Source organism: Pecten maximus, chromosome 15, assembly GCF_902652985.1.
Source record: "Pecten maximus chromosome 15, xPecMax1.1, whole genome shotgun sequence".
Classification (NCBI taxonomy): domain Eukaryota; kingdom Metazoa; phylum Mollusca; class Bivalvia; order Pectinida; family Pectinidae; genus Pecten; species Pecten maximus.
The window spans coordinates 15,481,395-15,501,964 of NC_047029.1; the positions used below are offsets into that span (position 1 = coordinate 15,481,395).

General features: G+C 37.0%; 1 protein-coding gene across 1 annotated transcript in view; it reads left to right on the forward strand.

Annotated features, from left to right (window-relative positions):
- The first annotated feature begins 3,278 nt into the window (after nucleotides 1–3,278).
- The window catches only part of LOC117343229 (elongation factor 1-alpha-like), a 60,865-nt gene continuing 43,573 nt past the window's right edge, over nucleotides 3,279–20,570 (forward strand). The window contains exons 1-3 of the mRNA XM_033905568.1: nucleotides 3,279–3,358; nucleotides 5,708–5,874; nucleotides 6,583–6,751. Coding sequence (XP_033761459.1) covers nucleotides 5,734–5,874; nucleotides 6,583–6,751 — 310 coding nt within the window. The 5' untranslated portion in view covers nucleotides 3,279–3,358; nucleotides 5,708–5,733. The remainder of the gene's footprint in view (nucleotides 3,359–5,707; nucleotides 5,875–6,582; nucleotides 6,752–20,570) is intronic.

Below are 20,570 nucleotides of genomic sequence, written 5' to 3' on the forward strand. Positions count from 1 at the left end.
ATTAAATTTGTGTTGTATTAGTTGAAACACAAATATAGTGCGTCTAGTAAAAGATTAATATAATCTAGCATTGGTCTGTTCCGTGGACAGGGATATCTCAACTCTCAAAAATGTTTGATATAATGGTTAAAACTTCATACATGCATGTATTACATATTATATATTAGGGATAGCTATGAAGACTTTCTTCCATTTAAAAAAGTGTTTTCCTTATTACCATTTAACAATATTTGAAATTTTATGTGTCTTGATTAAGACATAAAATTTATAACATTCATATCAAAATCTGGTTCTACATAATGCTTGATAGAACATGATATCATTCATGTTCGGTTCACTTATCAGTCATACTTTCTGCATTGATTTTTCACACAGTGTATTTTTTCCAGAAAGTACATACCAGTTATGCACACCTTGTTTTCCCATAAAACATAAGTAATGGTGCATATTCCTATATCTGTACATAGATCATAGGTTGTCGTTAAGTTTGATATTATGTGGATGAGAATTGAACATTACAGGTTTAAAAGCTGCATCTCATATTGATATCGTTAATTGTCAAAGGATGGAATTTGGCATACCGACAGCTGCATTGTACTCTTACAACTAAATTAAATCTGACAGCGGGTTTTTAATGGTTATGCAAGATGTTTGAACATATTTTGGTCGGCTGTTCTCGAGTTTTGTGTGTAATATCTTACTGTCATCATAATGTGTAATGTTTATATGTCATTGCATATGTAGATTAAAAAGACAACAAAAAAAAAAAAAAAAAAACTTGACCAAAGAATCACAGAATCAACATTAAAACAAAGTAAACAAATAAAAAAAAATATAAAAAATTCTACACAACATGATATCTACAACCCATAGACTAATCTATAACAAAACAGAGAGTGCGACTCCCTGTTGATAAAATAACTTCTGCAAGCTGAACCTTAAACATAAACATCTGATTTACAGGTCTATATGGCAAAAAACAAATATGTTTTGGTTCCACTTTAGATAAAGCAATAAATGATATCACTTAGCACCATCACATTTATATTGTTTTAAACAGGTGTATACTCTACTGCCGCTATCTAAACTTATTATTCCTAATACCAAATGGTATCTTAAAAAGTAAAAAAACATGAAATGAAACTTGAAAACAATGTAAGCCACTTATAGACTTAACAATATTAAATATTAGTATTAGGTTCAAATGCATGCATAGCATGGGTGCTGAAATATAGCATATTGATATGTAATACTATGCACATGCACATGGTATTTTACAAAAGAAAAGTTGTATGATTAAGTTAGCTGCTGCAACACACACAGAGAGACGATTGCATTGTTTGTCTCGAATTTGAGCAAGACTTCCTTCATCCAAGTGTTCATGTATGAACCTGAATACTGCCTCCTGGTTAATTACTAATTTAGCTAACTAAATGTCTCTAGCTGTGTTTTTTTGTTCTGGCCGTCCGTCATAAGTTTCTTTCCGTGTAGTCATCCGTTAACCATACACTCGGAACAATGACATGCGGTCTTTTTAGACTACAGACTGTCTGCTGCCTCACAGTTTTATTTATTTAAATACAAATGTGTTTTCCAGAAATGCAATGTAATTTGTGCTGCAGAACTGGTGAATGGTTTCGTAATGATACAATAATGGTCTGAATCTATATATAGATTCCCGTATTGCCCCTTCACTCGATCATGACAGGACTAGTACATAGAAACACAAAGCCAGACCAAACTTGTAACTTTCATCCCGATATGCCAGCATTTTCAAAAATATTTCAGAAACACTGACAAATCATGCTATCATCCATTAAACTCGAGGGTATTTTCCCGGAAACACCTATACTACCTTAGCATTGACCAAAGATATCAAAGAGCCGGTGGTCAGCGGTGCGCTACCTTCACCCTATCATGTTATTGCCACTGTGTTTCACGAAATGCAAAGGTAAAAGATGTAAACAGCAATTCAATCGATTGTGAGACTAATGGACAGAAATACCGCATCCTCTGGTCGGTTTACTGCATATCGGCCAATGTAATATACCTTATTAATTGGGTCAGGTGAAACATGCAGATGTAGAGGAAACCAAAACACCATACACTTTGAGGATCAACAATCAACGTTGTTCAATTAAGCAGAAACGCCCAGGCCCGCCACTATCGAAACATTTCAACATGTCGAGACTTACATAGCAAGACATGCAAGTGGTCCCCATCGACTACTTCAGGAGTGGGGCCGCGGCGGCCGAGTGGTTAAGGTGTCCCGACACTTTATCACTAGCCCCCCGCCTCTGGGTTGCGAGTTCGAAACCTACGTGGGGCAGTTGCAAGGTACTGACTGTAGGCAGGTGTTTTTTCTCCGGGTACTCCGACTTTCCTCTACCTCCAAAACCTGGCACGTCCTTAAATGACCCTGGCTGTTAATAGGACGTTAAACAACAACAAACTTATTCAGGAGTTGGTCAGCAATGCCTAAATAAGGAACACATATTGGATCAACAAACTACAAACCGTCTATCCACTCGGGATAAATGAATGATAATCCGCCACATGTTACGTAGTTGAAGGACTCCCTCAGTTTATCATCTTACTATATGCCATAATTACGACTCCATTGCCTATATCACTCAGTTGTAGTGTCAATAATGGGGTATTTATTTTAAATTACAGTTTCAAGTTTTCGCCACCTGTAAATTGATGTTTTTTTTGCGCACGGGTACGCGTAGAAAAATATTGCTGATATTTACAGTGGACGGAGAAGGCCCCAGCTGGGGAATTCCCGCCTTTTGTTTAATCGGTTTTAGACGATATCATTTGACGAGATATCCAGATATCATTACCGATGATAAGACGTTTCGATGACCAATATATTTTACGTTTGACGTTTTTAGTTTTGTGGGACACAATGAACCCACTACAGAGCTAACAAATGCTACATAGTATGTCATCACATCGCTTCATTTCCCGATGCTATTGTTTAAACCTTTCATAAGACTATTTACTAAAACCATATATGCATGACCTTGTTTGTTTCCTAATTAATTACATTAGGCCTTCGGCGAATTAATTATCGACCGAGGGGATCATTAACACAAACGATATTGTTCGTTATTTATCTACTAAACTTGTGTCTTCATTAAAGGGATATTGCCTCGAACATCCGACAATACACTTCTCTGTACTGTCGTTGTAACTACATGATCAATTATCTATTTCAAGTAATATGTATCCAGCGAACATCTGTTTGTAAGACGAAATACGTCAGTATCTATTTTTAATTATAATTTTCTTACTGAACCGTGTCTATATCACGTGAGCCGCACCTTCGTTCTACCCTGCTGTTCCCAATACTGTAAGTACTTCTATGCACCATTTTATGCTTTTAGAAATGAAAATAATCTAAACCTTTATTTAAAGTTCGTTTATATAAAATGAATCAAAATATGGAATGCTAAAATCCCTTAGATTAAGAACGTTTCCTTACAATCTGGTACTGTGCAACATCTTGTCGCCGATGTCGGTTGTGTTTAAAATGGCTACCCGTCTTCATTGGAATTTCAGTAGTATTACATCACATTCTACATAATGTTTTTGTTACAGTTAAAACAAAATCGTGAAAGGATATCAAGTTGTTATTTGTCATTAGTAGCCATCTTGATTTGATTAATTGGTTGTTATTTATGATTGGTAGCCATGTTAATTGGATTGATAGGTTGTTACATGTACTATCATAGGTAGCCATGTTGATTGGATTGATAGGTTGTTATTTATCATTGGTAGCCATACTATTTGGATTGATAGGTTATTTATCATTGGTAGCCATGTTTATAGGATTTACGGGTTGTTACTTATCATTGGTAGCCATGTTGATTGGATTGATAGGTTGTTACTTATCATTGGTAGCCATGTTAATGGGATTTACGGGTTGTTATTTGCAATTCGTAGTGATGTTGATTTATTGATTAATGTTCAGAAGTCTATTATAAAACTTGAATGAGTTACAATATGCAATCATAGCAGAAATTAAAATTTGTTTCTATATTCTAAAGTTGATTTCATATCTAACAAGGAGGTCCAGTTCAACTATCACCTATATCCAACACAAACAACGTACAGACTAGGAACCAGCAGCATTTTTTAACTGTCGCGAGTCTAGATATACATAACTACACCCACTGTTTGGTCCTAATTTGAAAATATGCCTATTCATAACATTCATAACCGGTTTTAAATTATTTTATTTATGCAATTTCTTTGAAGCCTTTCAGAGTCATCAACATACACACGGTCGGCTGAGTATATGTGTTATTAACACACAGGAAACCAACCGAGACAACTATATAAATAAAACATGTCATTATATGTCGCAGGCGGTGATTACCGGGGCAATTTGTGTACATTTGTGTATACTTTGCTTACAATGCAGCAGGTTTAGCTTGTAAGAGGGACATTCGATAGACACTGCTTCAGAGGCAATATACAGAGAATGATAATTTGAGTTTGATGGATAATTCTTCCAACAAGCTATTGTCATATCTTTTTGTCCTCTGTATGCTTAAGTTTTGTATCACAGTTGTTTGAGCCAGAGGTGCATGTCGGTAACGCCAGAAGTCTATGTTGATGGTGTTAGAGGTTCATGTCGGTGGTGGTAGAGGTTCATGTCGGTGATGTTAGAGGTTTCTTGTCGGTGATGTAAGAGGTTCATGTCGGTGATGTTAGAGGTTCATGTCGGTGGTGTTAGAGGTTTCTTGTCGGTGATGTAAGAGGTTTCTTGTCGGTGATGTAAGAGGTTCATGTCGGTGGTGGTAGAGGTTCATGTCGGTGATGTTAGAGGTTTCTTGTCGGTGATGTAAGAGGTTCATGTCGGTGGTGGTAGAGGTTCATGTCGGTGATGTTAGAGGTTTCTTGTCGGTGATGTAAGAGGTTCATGTCGGTGGTGTTAGAGGTTCATGTCGGTGGTGTTAGAGGTTTCTTGTCGGTGATGTAAGAGGTTTCTTGTCGGTGATGTAAGAGGTTCATGTCGGTGGTGGTAGAGGTTTCTTGTCGGTGATGTTAGAGGTTTCTTGTCGGTGATGTTAGAGGTTTCTTGTCGGTGATGTAAGAGGTTCATGTCGGTGATGTTAGAGGTTTCTTGTCGGTGATGTAAGAGGTTTCTTGTCGGTGATGTTAGATGTACATGTCGGTGATGTTAGAGGTTCATGTCGGTGATGTTAGAGGTTCATGTCGGTGATGTTAGATGTACATGTCGGTGATGTTAGAGGTTCATGTCGGTGATGTTAGATGTACATGTCGGTGATGTTAGAGGTTCATGTCGGTGATGTTAGATGTACATGTCGGTGATGTTAGATGTACATGTCGGCAGTGCTAGAGGTATATATCGGTGGTGCTAGATAGATATGACGGTGGTGCTAGAGGTGCATGTTTATGTCTGTGGTGCTAGGGGTGCTTCTCGTTGGTGCTAATTATGAACGTCGGTGATGCTATAGATGATGTCGATAGTGGTTGGGTTGTATGTCGGTCGCGACTGAAATAATATTCGGTGGTACTAGGAGTACATGCCGGAATTGGTAGAGGTGCAAGTCATTGTCTTGATACAGTATATGCACAAGTCAATTTTAACATCACCTTATCTAGTGAGTGCTGGTATCCTATCGCCCTTAAAAGAATGATATGCAAAATTGCTTTGTTCCTTTACTTTAAGGAGTGAAGACATCGAAATCAACAACAATGCCGCTAAAACGCCATATCAACATTGTGGTCATTGGCCACGTGGATTCAGGGAAGTCCACAACCACGGGGCACTTGATTTACAAATGTGGCGGTATTGAAAAACGAACCATTGAGAAATTTGAGAAGGAGGCGGCTGAGGTAACATCAATATTTCCGACATTTTGAAAACCTTAGTCATGGTATCATGGTAGTACGAACACGTCCATGGCTATTGAATCCTCATGAACGTCACTACATGTCCATGGTCTCTGGGACATATAAGCAAAGGCAGATTTAAGGAAGCGCGCCAGCGCTTCATTATGAATTTGTCTTTGTCCAGTTGGCGTTCATCAGCCCATAACTTCCAAATGAAATCAGTTCAATGCTTATACTTACATCTGACAACGAATTTAAAAGACTATATCCAGGAATTTTGCTCCGACGATGAATGAACAAAATATTATCGTCAAAAACGGAACAGCCTTTTCAACAGCCATCTTTCGTTATCGCCGACGTGACAATTATGACGTCACTATAATAATGACGTCATGATAAAGATTTGGAAGTTATGGACTCGTAACCTTCAAGTGAGCTAGGTACAGTTATATAGTGGGGCTGCTGCGTAAATGTAAATATGTAAACATCTTAGATAGGGAAATAAAAGACGTTGCTATGCATTCATGGTATCTTAGACACGTAAACATCATAAATAGGGAAATCAGAGATTTCGCTACATGTTAAAGGTATCCAGAAAAGGAAAACTTACTAATTAGAAAACCGAAATCATCTCCCTTGTCATATAGCTGGCTACGTTGTTAATATAGAGTCTGTAATGCCATTGATGGTAAATCCAAAATACTGTTTCAGATGGGAAAGGGATCTTTCAAATATGCCTGGGTTCTGGACAAACTGAAGGCAGAACGTGAACGTGGAATCACCATTGACATTGCTCTGTGGAAGTTTGAGACACCGAAATATATTATAACGGTCATTGATGCTCCTGGCCACCGGGATTTCATCAAAAATATGATCACAGGTAGTGTGCCGTCAAATATCCAAGAATAATTGCTAATTCGTTTGTATACTCCAGTGAACGTTTTATTTCCAAGAGTCATACAGCATACAATACGATTAACTGAAACATATGAAACAAAAAACAATAAGTACATGTCTTACAATATTATATATAACAATATATAATGCAAATGACCAACATAAATCATTAAGACCATTATATCTAGTAAATAAGCATTATAAATATTACCTTGGAAAAGCTTCACTTTATAGCTGAACACTCTAGAAACTAAACAATAATAATTCTCAAAAGAAATAATACACAGGTCAGCCGTACTAGTGCTCTACATACTTTTGTACACAAATCCTATTAAACCATCAATTAATAATGATAAAAGGGGAAGTAACTCTTACAGACTAAGCTTACGAGCAAATTATCTCCCTTGAATCCATGAAAAATCGACCGTGACTTGTTTGTATTACTGACATAATTCCACTTATCAATATAGTTGACAACTAATAACAATAATAGTCTATGATTACTACTCTGACATATTAATTTCTAGCCAGACAATACTACTCTGACATAATCATTTCTAGCCAGACAATATTAATGCAGTAAACTGATGATCAAATAGTATGCACATACATGAATCAGCGCTATGCGAGAATCCCCTAAAATTATCGACGCAATAAATCTGACATGATTAAATGTCGAATTGCACCGACGACTTAGTAAATATACTGCAATATTCAAGTATTCTTCATAATTACAGTAACCTACTAGCATATGATAAATCAAACTAGGAATGATAATCAAACAAATGCGATTTTACAACTGGGCGGCCCCTGCGCGGGGAAACCCCAATAGATTTCCAAACTTCAATTCCCCCTTCACTACCTGTTACATTGGCTGTAACAGGTAGTGTAGTATAGAAATGTTTGATTTATAACCATCCAGCTGTGTATCTAAGTTTCTCTATATTTTAGTATTGTATAAGGGAGGTAACTTACTTTTTTTTATACATGATTTGTCTCCCTTGTTGAGATTTTTGTTTTAAGTTTAGAAAAATGAGAAGAAAATAAAGTATGGCATCCAAGGTGAAGCGTTTCTATATTTTCCTCCACGAGCCCCATACATCTTTACAACAGTAGTGAGCCAATGATAAAACATTCTTTATCATATTACGGCTATATCTAAAATACGAGTATTTGTTTAAGTAAAACATTAACATGTATATGTCAAGTATACGCTAAATTGACTTGTTACATCTAAATAGAAATGGATAAAGAACGCGCCAATTCGTTTGCATAGGTTTTTCGAACATAACGATTTTATGTCTTTCCGGTTTGGACGAGATAAGAATTATTAATTTGATAATTAAATGAGACTTACCTGGAAGTTGAAATTTGATTGTAATTCTGTCTTCATTCTGGTTAGTACAAGGGATCGTGCGCAGCTTCATTATTCATTCTTCAAAGCAGTTGAATGAACGCTATCATAAACTCTAAGGGATCACACACAGAAAGGAACACAACATCTAGAACTGACTAGATAACCAATATATTAAAGCTTGCAATTAGTCAACCAAGGGATGGGATAAACAAGGGAGGGCCCGTGATCCCTTGTACTAACTAGAATGAAGTACACGAATTTCAACTTCCAGGTAAGTCTCATTTAATTATCAAATTCTGTCGTCATTCAGTTAGTACCGGTGTCATGTGGGATTTGTATCCCCCATAGGATAAGTACCCGGATACTAAAACAGACCATAGGATTAGTATCCGGGTACAATATATGGCCATGGATAAGTATCCGGATACAATAAATGGCCATAGGATAAGTATCCCCCCATAGGAATTGTATCCCCCCCCCTAAAATTTATCATAAGGTAACAATGTAAGAATTTTGAAAATATTTTTTTACCGTTTAACTGCTTTAAAAGGTTGAAAAATAAAGTATTATCATATACACTACAGCTTACGTGGACTTTGCGGTTTCCACGCGCCCACGATGGACTGCCCACGCAATGTCCACTAGTGGACATGCGTGGGCAAAGTGTCCACGTGATTCCGCGATTCGTGATGGATCGGCAGATACCGTGGGTGTCCACGCAACAGCGCGGCCCGTCGAGGAACACTGGATATCGTGGCCCGCCGGATGCCGTGTATGTCCACGGAACAGCGCGATCCGTCGTGTAACGCTAGATAGCGTGGCTAGCTTATGTTTTGAAGTTATGCTTACTTTACCGCGTCTTCTAATCACGGCCGAAGGCAGGATGTCCTCCCGATATATAAGAGTTACTTCCCTTCCGTTTCCCTGGTAATGTAATATTTGAATAATGCTCTATTATAACGGGCCGTATACAACATGTAACATCTCATTAATTTTCTTTAGTAACGGGCCGTATATAACATGTAATATTTGAATAATGCTCTATTATAACGGGCCGTATACAACATGTAACATCTCATTAATTTTCTTTAGTAACGGGCCGTATATAACATTAATATTTGAATAATGCTCTATTATAACGGGCCGTATACAACATGTAACATCTCATTAATTTTCTTTAGTAACGGGCCGTATATAACATGTAATATTTGAATAATGCTCTATTATAACGGGCCGTATACAACATGTAACATCTCATTAATTTTCTTTAGTAACGGGCCGTATATAACATGTAATATTTCAATAATGCTCTATTATAACGGGCCGTATACAACATGTAACATCTCATTAATTTTCTTTAGTAACGGGCCGTATATAACATAATAATTTTAATTGTAAATAATCTAATAATCTCAGATTAACACTAGTAAATATCTTTTATGTAATTTGCGTGTACACCATTGTATTAATGTATTTTATGTTACAGAAGTTAAAACGCAAAGTAAACGATGTGCTTATATCAGTTGATACTGTGTAATATGATAAATTCTTTTAATGCGTCATCTTTACGAGCCCATGTCTGTGTGAAGCACCTTCTATTTAAAAAATATATATATCTAAATTTCATTAAGTGTGAACTATATTACAGATATTCTTTCCGTATATTACTTATGATCTGATCAATAATAATCATATTTTGGTTACGTACATTATGTATGTTGGTTTATGGGTTCTCACGTAACTACGGAATAAAATTTGTTGATATCATAGTTATCATCTGCTTTAAGTTTGAAACAAAAGCAAGACCAGTCTATAATCATTAATTAATTCGCTGTATAGGAAAGCAAAATACCGTTACAAAAACTGAGTTGAACAGTTAAATGCCTGGGGCTAGGACCTCGCAGCGGTTGCTATGACGACTTGGTGTGTCAAACGAGCTAGAGCTGTGAATCTGTCGCCACGGGTGACTGACCCACAAGGTAAGAAAAATCGTCTGGATTACCGCGGGGGGGGGGGGGGGGGGGGGGGGGGGGGGGGGGGGGGGGGGGTCTCCTTTCTCCCACTTCTTACAAATAAGTTACGGGCAGGTATGTTGTGACAGTCATTATAGTCTTCACCTATACCTTACCTGGATTTTACCTGTGTTCTCCAAAGTTCTCCAAAATTACCGGTATCTTATCTGTATTCTCCGACATTACATGATCTTTACCTCTATTTTACACGACCTTTGAATTCATCTCATTTCATTCCTTATTAATAATTTTGCATACCATTTTCATAAACCAAATTTGCAGAAGACAGCTATAGTACAACAACGTAGATATTTTACAGTTTTAAATGATTGAAAATGCGAAACAAAATCACATCAGACCATTTACTACTATCCGATAACCCTTATCAACATGGCGAACTATCACTGATATTTTTCTTGATATTATTTAACTTAACTGATTACAAATCATATAGACATAAAAGTGTACTCGACTGTGAGTGGGTTAGTATACCATTTAACAATAATCAGATGTGAAATTACGGTCGACACGGTCGTCACGCCTGTCACAGCACCACAGGTATCTGTTCTGTCGGGTGTTCTAATCGGAACCCGCCTATAACTGCTGGTGAGTTGACACGTATGGTTTCCATGCACGTCAAAAATGTTCCGAATATATGCTTTTACAGGTTGTACGTATATTTAGCTTGAGTTTTGTTAAAAATTTCTTTTTACTGTAGGGATTCATTTTTAAATTATACACATTATTTACATTTAAATTCCGTTGAGTTAAAACAATAAACATTCGTATCACAAATAAAATAATTAGCCTAAGTTTGAACATTCACATACCCACGATGTTGAAACTTTACTTTAAGCATTTATTTCATGTACGAATTCCATTTTAAACTTATATTATTAGAAGTGTTGTAATCGTTATTGGTATGCAACGAAACCCGTGTCCTCGTAATAAAGGCTATGGACAGGGTGATGTAAGTCGTTACACGTTATATATGTTGTATACGGCCCGTAATAAAAGAAAAGTAGTAAGTTACATGTTATATAGGCCCGTTGAAATAGAACATTATTCAAATGTTACATGTTGTATACGGCCCTTTACACCAGTATAGTAGAAAATTAGTAAGAAGTTAAATAAATGTTATATGCGACTCGTTACAATAGAAAATCAGTGAGATGTAACATGGTGTATACGGCCCGTTACAATAGCAAATTAGCATGTTATAAACGGTCCGTTCAAGCAGAAAAATAGAACATTATATAAATGTTACATGTTATATATGGCCCGTTATAATAGACATTCAGTGAGATGTTACATGTTGTATACGGCCCGTTATAAAAGAAAATTACAGTGAAACCTCACTATTAAGAACACCTGGGGTCCGGGACAAAGTGCCGAGGTGGACCAATTTGAGCTAGACCATCAGGAACCGTAACTCTTAATTGACTGAACTCAGGTGCAAGTTGTATAGATTTGGCTAAATACATGCCATAGTCTTAACTTTAAATAAAAAGAAAGACAATTGTTTTTGTCTATCATTTCCTTTATTTTCTTCATAACCTTCTAAAATTTCTGTCTTTCTTTTCAAGATGCTCTGACTTGTGTTTTGCCAACCCCAAACTGTTCAGCAAGTTGTCGTTGGCTACGACCATTGCTACATTGAATCGGTTCAATTTTCTTTTTTTAGTGATAACTCGTTACGTTTACGTGATATGGCCATCATGAGCGAAAAAAGAAATGAAGTTAGAAAGAATAGCATAATTCTAGCGAAATATTTGAAACCAAACATGTTTTGTTTTTTTTCAAATTATAATAACACCTATTTACAGACCCTATTCGGCATTGATACAAAAACATCGAGATCGCTGAAAAAACTTGCGCTTGACCAGAAAAGAAATCAAACGTTACTATGTTTATTTTACTCGCTTGTATGTAATCGGGTCTTAAAACGACCAACAGCCACAAATCAATTATTTGAATACCATAATTAATAAGCAAAATGTACGGTTATTACAATTTTCAAGGCAAGATAGATAATCTGATCACTTGTGTATTTAATCCGTCACAGCGCCACCAAGGAAGGGCGATCACCCGTAACGGTAAACAAAGGACTACAAACTAAAACCCGGCACATGTTGGCTTGTTACGAACAATGAAAGACTGGATGTTTATTTTACCTTCCGGTCAGTGCAAAGATTTCAAAGAGATTAATAGCCATTCTACTCACCTGTCGATACACTGGTCAGTAAACAAAAGATCGATAATTACGTATACACACGTCAATGGCCAGTTTAACACGCATTACCGTAAGCTGTTCACGGTTCGCTACACACCAGGTAATTTTTTAGACACGACCAACTGGTCGTAATTGTGGGGGTAATAAGCGTTAATTAGTATTCGTTGGGACTGCCCAAGGTGGTCGTAATACGGAATAGCAAAGTGGTCGTAATAGTGAAGCGACCAATACCAAGATATATAGAGAAAAAAATCGGGACTGAAAAAAAAGTGCCCGTAATAGCGGGGTGGTCGTAATTTTGAGGTGGTCGTAAGGTGAGGTTCGTAGTAAGAAGTTACATGTTATAAACGGCCCGTTAAAATAGAACATTATATAATTGTGACATGTTATATAGGGCCCGTTTTAATAGAAAATTAGTGAGATGTTACATGTTGTATACGGCCCGTTATGATAGAACATTATTCAAATGTTACATGCTGTATACTGCCCGATATAATAGAAATTTGTAAGAGGTTACATCAGCATCACATGTTATATACGGCCCGTTAAAACAGAACATTATATATGGTGACATGTTATATACGGCCCGTTATAATAGAAAATTAGTGAAATGTTACAAGTTGTTTACGGCCCGTTATATTAGAAATTTAGTGAGATGTTACATATTGTATACGGCCCGTTATAATAGAATATTGCTCAAATTTTACATGTTATATACAGGATGTTAAAACAGAACATAATATAATTGTGACATGTTGTATATGGCCCGTTATAATAGAAAATTAGTAAGAAGTTACTTGCTATATATGGCCCGTTAAAATAGAACATTATTCAAGTGTCATATGTCATATACGGCCCATTATGAAAGAAAATTAGTAAGAATATGTATGTTATATACGGCCCGTTAAAACAGAACATAATATAATTGTGACATGTTGTATACGGCCCGTATAATAGAAAATTAGTAAGAAGCTACATGTTATATATCGCCCGTTAAAATAGATCATTATTCAAATGCCATATGCTATATGCGGTCCATTATAAAAGAAAATTAGTAAGAAGTTACATGTTATATACAGCCCGTTAACACAGAACATTATATAATTATAACATGTTGTATACGGCCCGTTATAATAGAACATTATACCAAATGTTACATTTGCATTATCGTTGTCTTATTCGCATTAATTGCATGCACGTGTTTACATTTGTTTATATATATTTCCTAAAAAGCGGTCTGATGCCGTTGAACCTGTGATATCACGATCTTGTATTGCTAATGTATATGTTTTTGTATATGTTGTAAAATCAGATTGGCTGAAACGCCAAAGGAATAAATGAATTAAATTTACCTACAGTTAAGGACCCACTTCTTGGCATTGGGAGTCCTTTTATATCATAATTATCAAAACAAACTGCCCTACAGGTAAATTCAACATGTTAGAGATACACCTGTTAATTAGGATGTGGTATTTACCGGGCTATTATCTTCACACGCCTCTGTGACCGCGGCTTGCCGGTCTCTGGCCTTTGTGGTGTTGGCCACTCGTCGGTTATAAAACGGACTCGGATGTATCTTAGTTCGTGTTTCTACGTGTAGATATTCATATAACATTATCATGACCAGTCCTAGGACAGGACTTTTTTTATTGTTTATTCCACAGATCAACCGATTCCCGTCTCTGATATCGAAGGTGCATTGAGACTTTTCTATCTCCAATAATTTAGCTCGAGCTCTCCAACAAATGAAATGTAACCCAAAACCGATGAGTGGATGAGTCGGAACAGAATATCACAAAATATCACAAATCGTGCAACATCGTTGCCTAAAATATTAGCATCTCTAGAATAAACTTTTAATAGACTATTAATGCAATGACTCAAATATGGTCTCTGGGCGAACCATGAGGTCACTGTGCGGAATATATCCCTATATAGGCTATTAGAACCGGTAGATAATCAGTTTTGGCGGTATGTATCGATACAGTTTTTGATAATGTTTCTCAATATTTATTTAACGGGTTTTACGTCTACTATTACAACTGACGACAAAACATGTGCACGTACGCTGACTTGTCGATCATTCTCACCAACCAATGGTATTAACGGACGCCTTTCTACAGTGTTTGATTGACAGAGTCAGAGATCACTGGAGTGTAACAAGCTTTAGTGTCTTGTCAATCATTCTCACTAACCAATGAAACTCACGGATGCCGTCAGATACCCCGTTTGATTGACAGACAGCTAAAATAGAATCATCTTCGTGTGACGAGCTGCCGAGAAAATCAGCGGTTATGGCTGCCATGTTTATGCAAAACACCGCATAAAAAGTGTTGCATTCAATGAGTAATTTATGACTTAAAATATGATTGAATACAAATCATTGAAATCACAGTGGTGATAGAAACAGAAACCATAATTGGACCTGAATGCAAAGCACTCAATATACATGATAAATATAAAGACATTAAATGGTTATCATAAATCGGTACATTTAGGGAATGTATATAAACATTGTACATGTAAATTATATTGCAGAAAGGGCCGTAGTAATGTTTTAATTACATTCTGAATCCATTCTGCTTTTGATGCAATAATGTAATGTTTAATTCCTTTTTGTGTTTTCCGTTTAGATACTACATTAACGATATTACATGTATACAAGATACCCAGATAGGCAGTTATTAACAGTTCTTTTGTGTGTACACTTTAGAATAGATATACAAATAGTTGTCACAACATTCGATATTCCGCATATTTTAATATGGTCGGAGTCTGATAACATGATAACACCGATGTTTAAAAGATAACGGAATAAGGATTCAAATGCCGAAGTTTAGATATTTTGATGAGATTTGGAAAAGCTGTTCTTATGTCGCAGTGGTATTTTCTATTTTCCCAATTCAATGTCGTGTAATGAATGCAATATTTCTAAAATAAATGAATATTTTTTAAAAACGTGAATACGTCAATGGATAATGCTGGATGGATGAAACAGCTTATGTTAAGTTACATTAAATATTAACGGCGCTTAATATATTGCGATTGTTTTTTAATGTTTATAATATGGCCATAATAACGCTATTGATGGACCAAGGGTCTAAAGCTTTAAATAAAACTTGAAATGTTCTTCAATTTCATCCGAATCATAAAGGCTTATCTACACCGCCAACATGAAACCATGCATAATTCTGATAAACGATATCGATACCACTACCGCTACCGAAAGACGAAGGGATATAACTCGTGTAGATCAGAAATGAACAGCAAACAACTTGTACCCACTGTATATCGCGGATCGACATGGACCACGGGCTTTAAAATGAAATGCATGTCCACCACGTATCGTGGATCGTCGTGGAACACGGTGTCTCGAGTTGAACTATGCCCACCACTAATCGCGGATCGTCACATACCGTGATGCCGAGTGGATACCGTATCAGTCAGCTGATGTCCACGATATATGACGGACCGTCGCGGAATGCCATATCCGGTGGGCGAGTGGGGTCCGCGCTGCCCACGTCCGTGACGGACGCGTGGAAACCGCAAAGTCCACGTAAGCTGTAGTGTAATTTCATAATTTTTTTTCTCTTTAACTATTCAATAAAATTGATGAATTATTTCAACACTGTTAAAAATCATTTGAATTGTTGATCAACCCTGATATAGTCACTGAAGCAGCAATAATTGAAACTTACTGAATATAAAGTCTGCCCTGTGTCACCTGGGGAAAGGTAAACCTGTTAGATGGCCCCAGGGAATATCTGTCATAGTTGACAGAGTGTTGTTTTAATCATTATTATCTATCACCTGTTCACCTATGTAGATGTTGGAGTGGGGTAAAAGAATATATCATTAAGTCATTCTTAAAAAGAACCCGAAACAACCAACATGAACTTTGAATTCATCAACCAAATCACAGATTTTCTTCAGGGTCCCACTGAAAAGAGGAAATGAATCATGATCTATGTGCTGTATAAAGATGTGTGATTTTAAATCACTAAAGTGATCATTACTTTAAATTTTGAGTTTCATTTCTAGTGAATTAAAGAATTGACTTGTTATTATGTATTTAGGACATTTTCAAATGACACAAATATATGTTCTCTCCAAAACTGTTAAAAATGTTCATGGTCTGAAAAATTGCCTATAGATGCAATGAAAGTGATAAAGTCGTGCTATCAAGTTTTTCTCTTTCTTTTAGTATTAATTTGTTCGTTAGGATCATACTCAACAATTTCATTATATGTAATAATGTCTCAAAGTTAAACATACATTGAACACTTTATTTGTTAAATTGTGCTGACTGTTGAATTTATCTAGAAAAATATACTTGAAAAGTCGGTGATAGGAACAGAAATGATCAAAAACTGATGCCATTAACAGCTGATTTCTGTCTTCTTCAACTGGAATAATTTATTGTTTTCAATCAGACAATCATCAGTTAGAACAAAGATTTTATAAACATGTATGTGAATGAATAATTGTGTCTGAATACATACAGTTAATATTCAACATAATCAATATTTTATTAGGATTTGTATCCCTCCTACTTTATGTCAGTTAAACTGATTTCTATAGCCATATGATTTGTATCCCCCCTACTTTATGTCAGTTAAACTGATTTCTATAGCCAAAGGAATTGTATCCCCCCTACTTTATATCATTTAAGCTGATCTTTATAGCCATAGGTTTTGTATCCCCCTACTTGATGTTAGTTAAGCTGATTTCTATAGCCATATGAATTGTATCCCCCCAACTTTATGTCATTTAGGCTGATTTCTATAGCCATAGGATTTGTATCCCCCCTACTTTATGTCAGTTAAGCTTATTTCTATAGCCATAGGATTTGTATCCCACCTATTTTAAGTCATTTAAGCTGATTTCTATAGCCGTAGGATTTGTATCCCTCCTACTTTGTCATTTTAACTGATTTTTATAGCCATAGGATTTGTATCCCTCCTACTTTATGTCATTTTAACTGATTTGTATAGCCATAGGATTTGTATCCCCCCCTACTTTGTCATTTAAGCTGATTTCTATAGCCATAGGATTTGTATCCCCCCTTTATGTTAGTTAAGCTGATTTCTATAGCCATAGGATTTGTATCCCCCCACCTTTATGTCATTAAGGCTGATTTCTATAGCCATAGGAATTGTATCCCCCCCCCCCAACTTTGTCATTTAGGCTGATTTCTATAGCCGTAGGATTTGTATCCCCCCTACTTTATGTCATTTAGGCTGATTTTTATAGCCGTAGGATTTGTATCCCCCCTACTTTATGTCAGTTGAGCTTATTTCTATAGCCATAGGATTTGTATCCCCCCTACTTTATGTCAGTTAAGCTGATTTCTATAGCCATAGGATTTGTATCCCCCTACTTTATGTCAGTTAAGCTGATTTCTATAGCCATAGGATTTGTATCCCCCTACTTTATGTCAGTTAAGCTTATTAGCTCACCTGGTCCGAAGGACCAAGGTGAGCTTATGCCATACCGTTGCGTCCGTCGTCCGTCGTCCGTCCGTCAACAATTGACTTCTTCATAACCACACATCAGAATTTGACCAAATTTGGTCATAAGTATCCCTATTGGTAGGGGACTTAAAATTGTACAAATGATGGGGCTGACCCCCTGGGGGGCTCTGGGGCAGGGCCAAAAGGGGTCATTTTTACGCTATTGATATAAACGACTTCTTCTCTGAAACCAAGCAATGGCTATCACTCATATTTGCCTGGTAGCATCACTATGGGGTGGGGATTCAAAATTGTACAAATGATCGGGCTGACCCCCCCGGGGCCAGAGGGGCGGGGCCAAATATGGTCAATCTGGCTATATTGTATAAACGACTTCTTCTCTAAAACCAAACAAAGGCTATCGCTCATATTTGCCTGGTAGCATCATTATGGGGTGGGGATTCAAATTAATTTGTACAAATGATGGGGCTGACTCCCAGGGGCCTGAGGGGAGGGGCCAAATGTGGTCAATCGGGCTATATTAATATAATTGACTTCTTCTCTGGAACCAAACAATGGATATCTCATATTTTACTGGTAGCATTACCTTGGAGTAGGAATTTGAAATTTATCTAGAAAAAAATACTTGAAAAGTCGGTGATAGGAACAGAAATGATCAAAAACTGCTGCCATTAACAGCTGATTTCTGTCTTCTTCAACTGGAATAATGTATTGTTTTCAATCAGACAATCATCAGTTAGAACAAAGATTTTATAAACATGTATGTGAATGAATAATTGTGTCTGAATACATACAGTTAATATTCAACATAATCAATATTTTATTAGGATTTGTATCCCCCCTACTTTATGTCAGTTAAACTGATTTCTATAGCCATAGGATTTGTATCCCCCCTACTTTATGTCAGTTAAACTGATTTCTATAGCCATAGGAATTGTATCCCCCCTACTTTATGTCATTTAAGCTGATCTTTATAGCCATAGGTTTTGTATCCCCCTACTTGATGTTAGTTAAGCTGATTTCTATAGCCATATGAATTGTATCCCCCCTACTTTATGTCATTTAGGCTGATTTCTATAGCCATAGGATTTGTATCCCCCCTACTTTATGTCAGTTAAGCTTATTTCTATAGCCATAGGATTTGTATCCCCCCTACTTTATGTCATTTAAGCTGATTTCTATAGCCGTAGGATTTGTATCCCCCCTGCTTTGTCATTTTAACTGATTTTTATAGCCATAGGATTTGTATCCCCCCTACTTTATGTCATTTTAACTGATTTTTATAGCCATAGGATTTGTATCCCCCCTACTTTGTGTCATTTTAACTGATTTTGATAGCCATTGGATTTGTATCCCCCCTTTATGTTAGTTAAGCTGATTTCTATAGCCATAGGATTTGTATCCCCCACCTTTATGTCATTAAGGCTGATTTCTATAGCCATAGGAATTGTATCCCCCCCCCCCCCCAACTTAGCCATAGGATTTGTATCCCCCTACTTTATGTCAGTTAAGCTGATTTCTATAGCCATAGGATTTGTATCCCCCTACTTTATGTCAGTTAAGCTTATTAGCTCACCTGGTCCGAAGGACCACGGTGAGCTTATGCCATACCGTTGCGTCCGTCGTCCGTCGTCCGTCCGTCCGTCAACAATTGACTTCTTCTTCATAACCACACATCAGAATTTGACCAAATTTGGTCAGAAGTATCCCTATTGGTAGGGGACTTAAAATTGTACAAATGATGGGGCTGACCCCCTGGGGGGCTCTGGGGCGGGGCCAAAAGGGGTCATTTTTGCGCTATTGATATAAACGACTTCTTCTCTGAAACCAAGCAATGGCTATCACTCATATTTGCCTGGTAGCATCACTATGGGGTGGGGATTCAAATTAAATTGTAAAAATGATGGGGCTGACTCCCAGGGGCCTGAGGGGAGGGGCCAAATGTGGTCAATCGGGCTATATTCATATAATTGACTTCTTCTCTGGAACCAAACAATGGATATCTTTCATATTTTACTGGTAGCATTACCTTGGAGTAGGAATTTGAAATTGTACAAATGAAGGGACTGACCCCCTGGGGTCTGAGGGGAGGGGCCAAAAGAGGTCAGTTTTACAGAATTGATATAAACGACTTCTGCTCTGAAACTAAGCAATGGATATCACTCATATATGCCTGGTAGCATCCCTATGGGATGGGGATTCAAAATTGTACAAATGATGGGGCTGACCCCCAAGGGGTCTGAGGGGAGGGGCCAAAAGGGGTCAATTTGGCTCTCTTAATATAAATGACTTCTTCTCTGAAACCAAGCGATGGATATCGCTCATATTTGCCTGGTAGCATCACTATGGGGTGGGGATTAAGAATTGTACAAATGATGGAGCTGACCCCCCGGAGTGCAGAGGGCGGGGTCAAAAGGGGTCAATATTTTCTTTTCTGAAACTAAGCAATGGATATCACTCACATTTGTGTGGTAGCATCCCTATAGGGTTTTGCCAAAAGTTATTTCATGGATTAATGCATTTTTTCACATAAAATCCTCACGTACCCATATAAAATGCCTATGATATATTGACATAGCAATACCAGTGACAAATATACTTCATCATCATTCTTGTTTCATATCTCATGAAATCCAGGTGAGCGATACAGGCCCTCTGGGCCTCTTGCTTCTATAGCCATAGGATTTGTATCCCCCATATTTTATGTCATTTAGGCTGATTTCGGA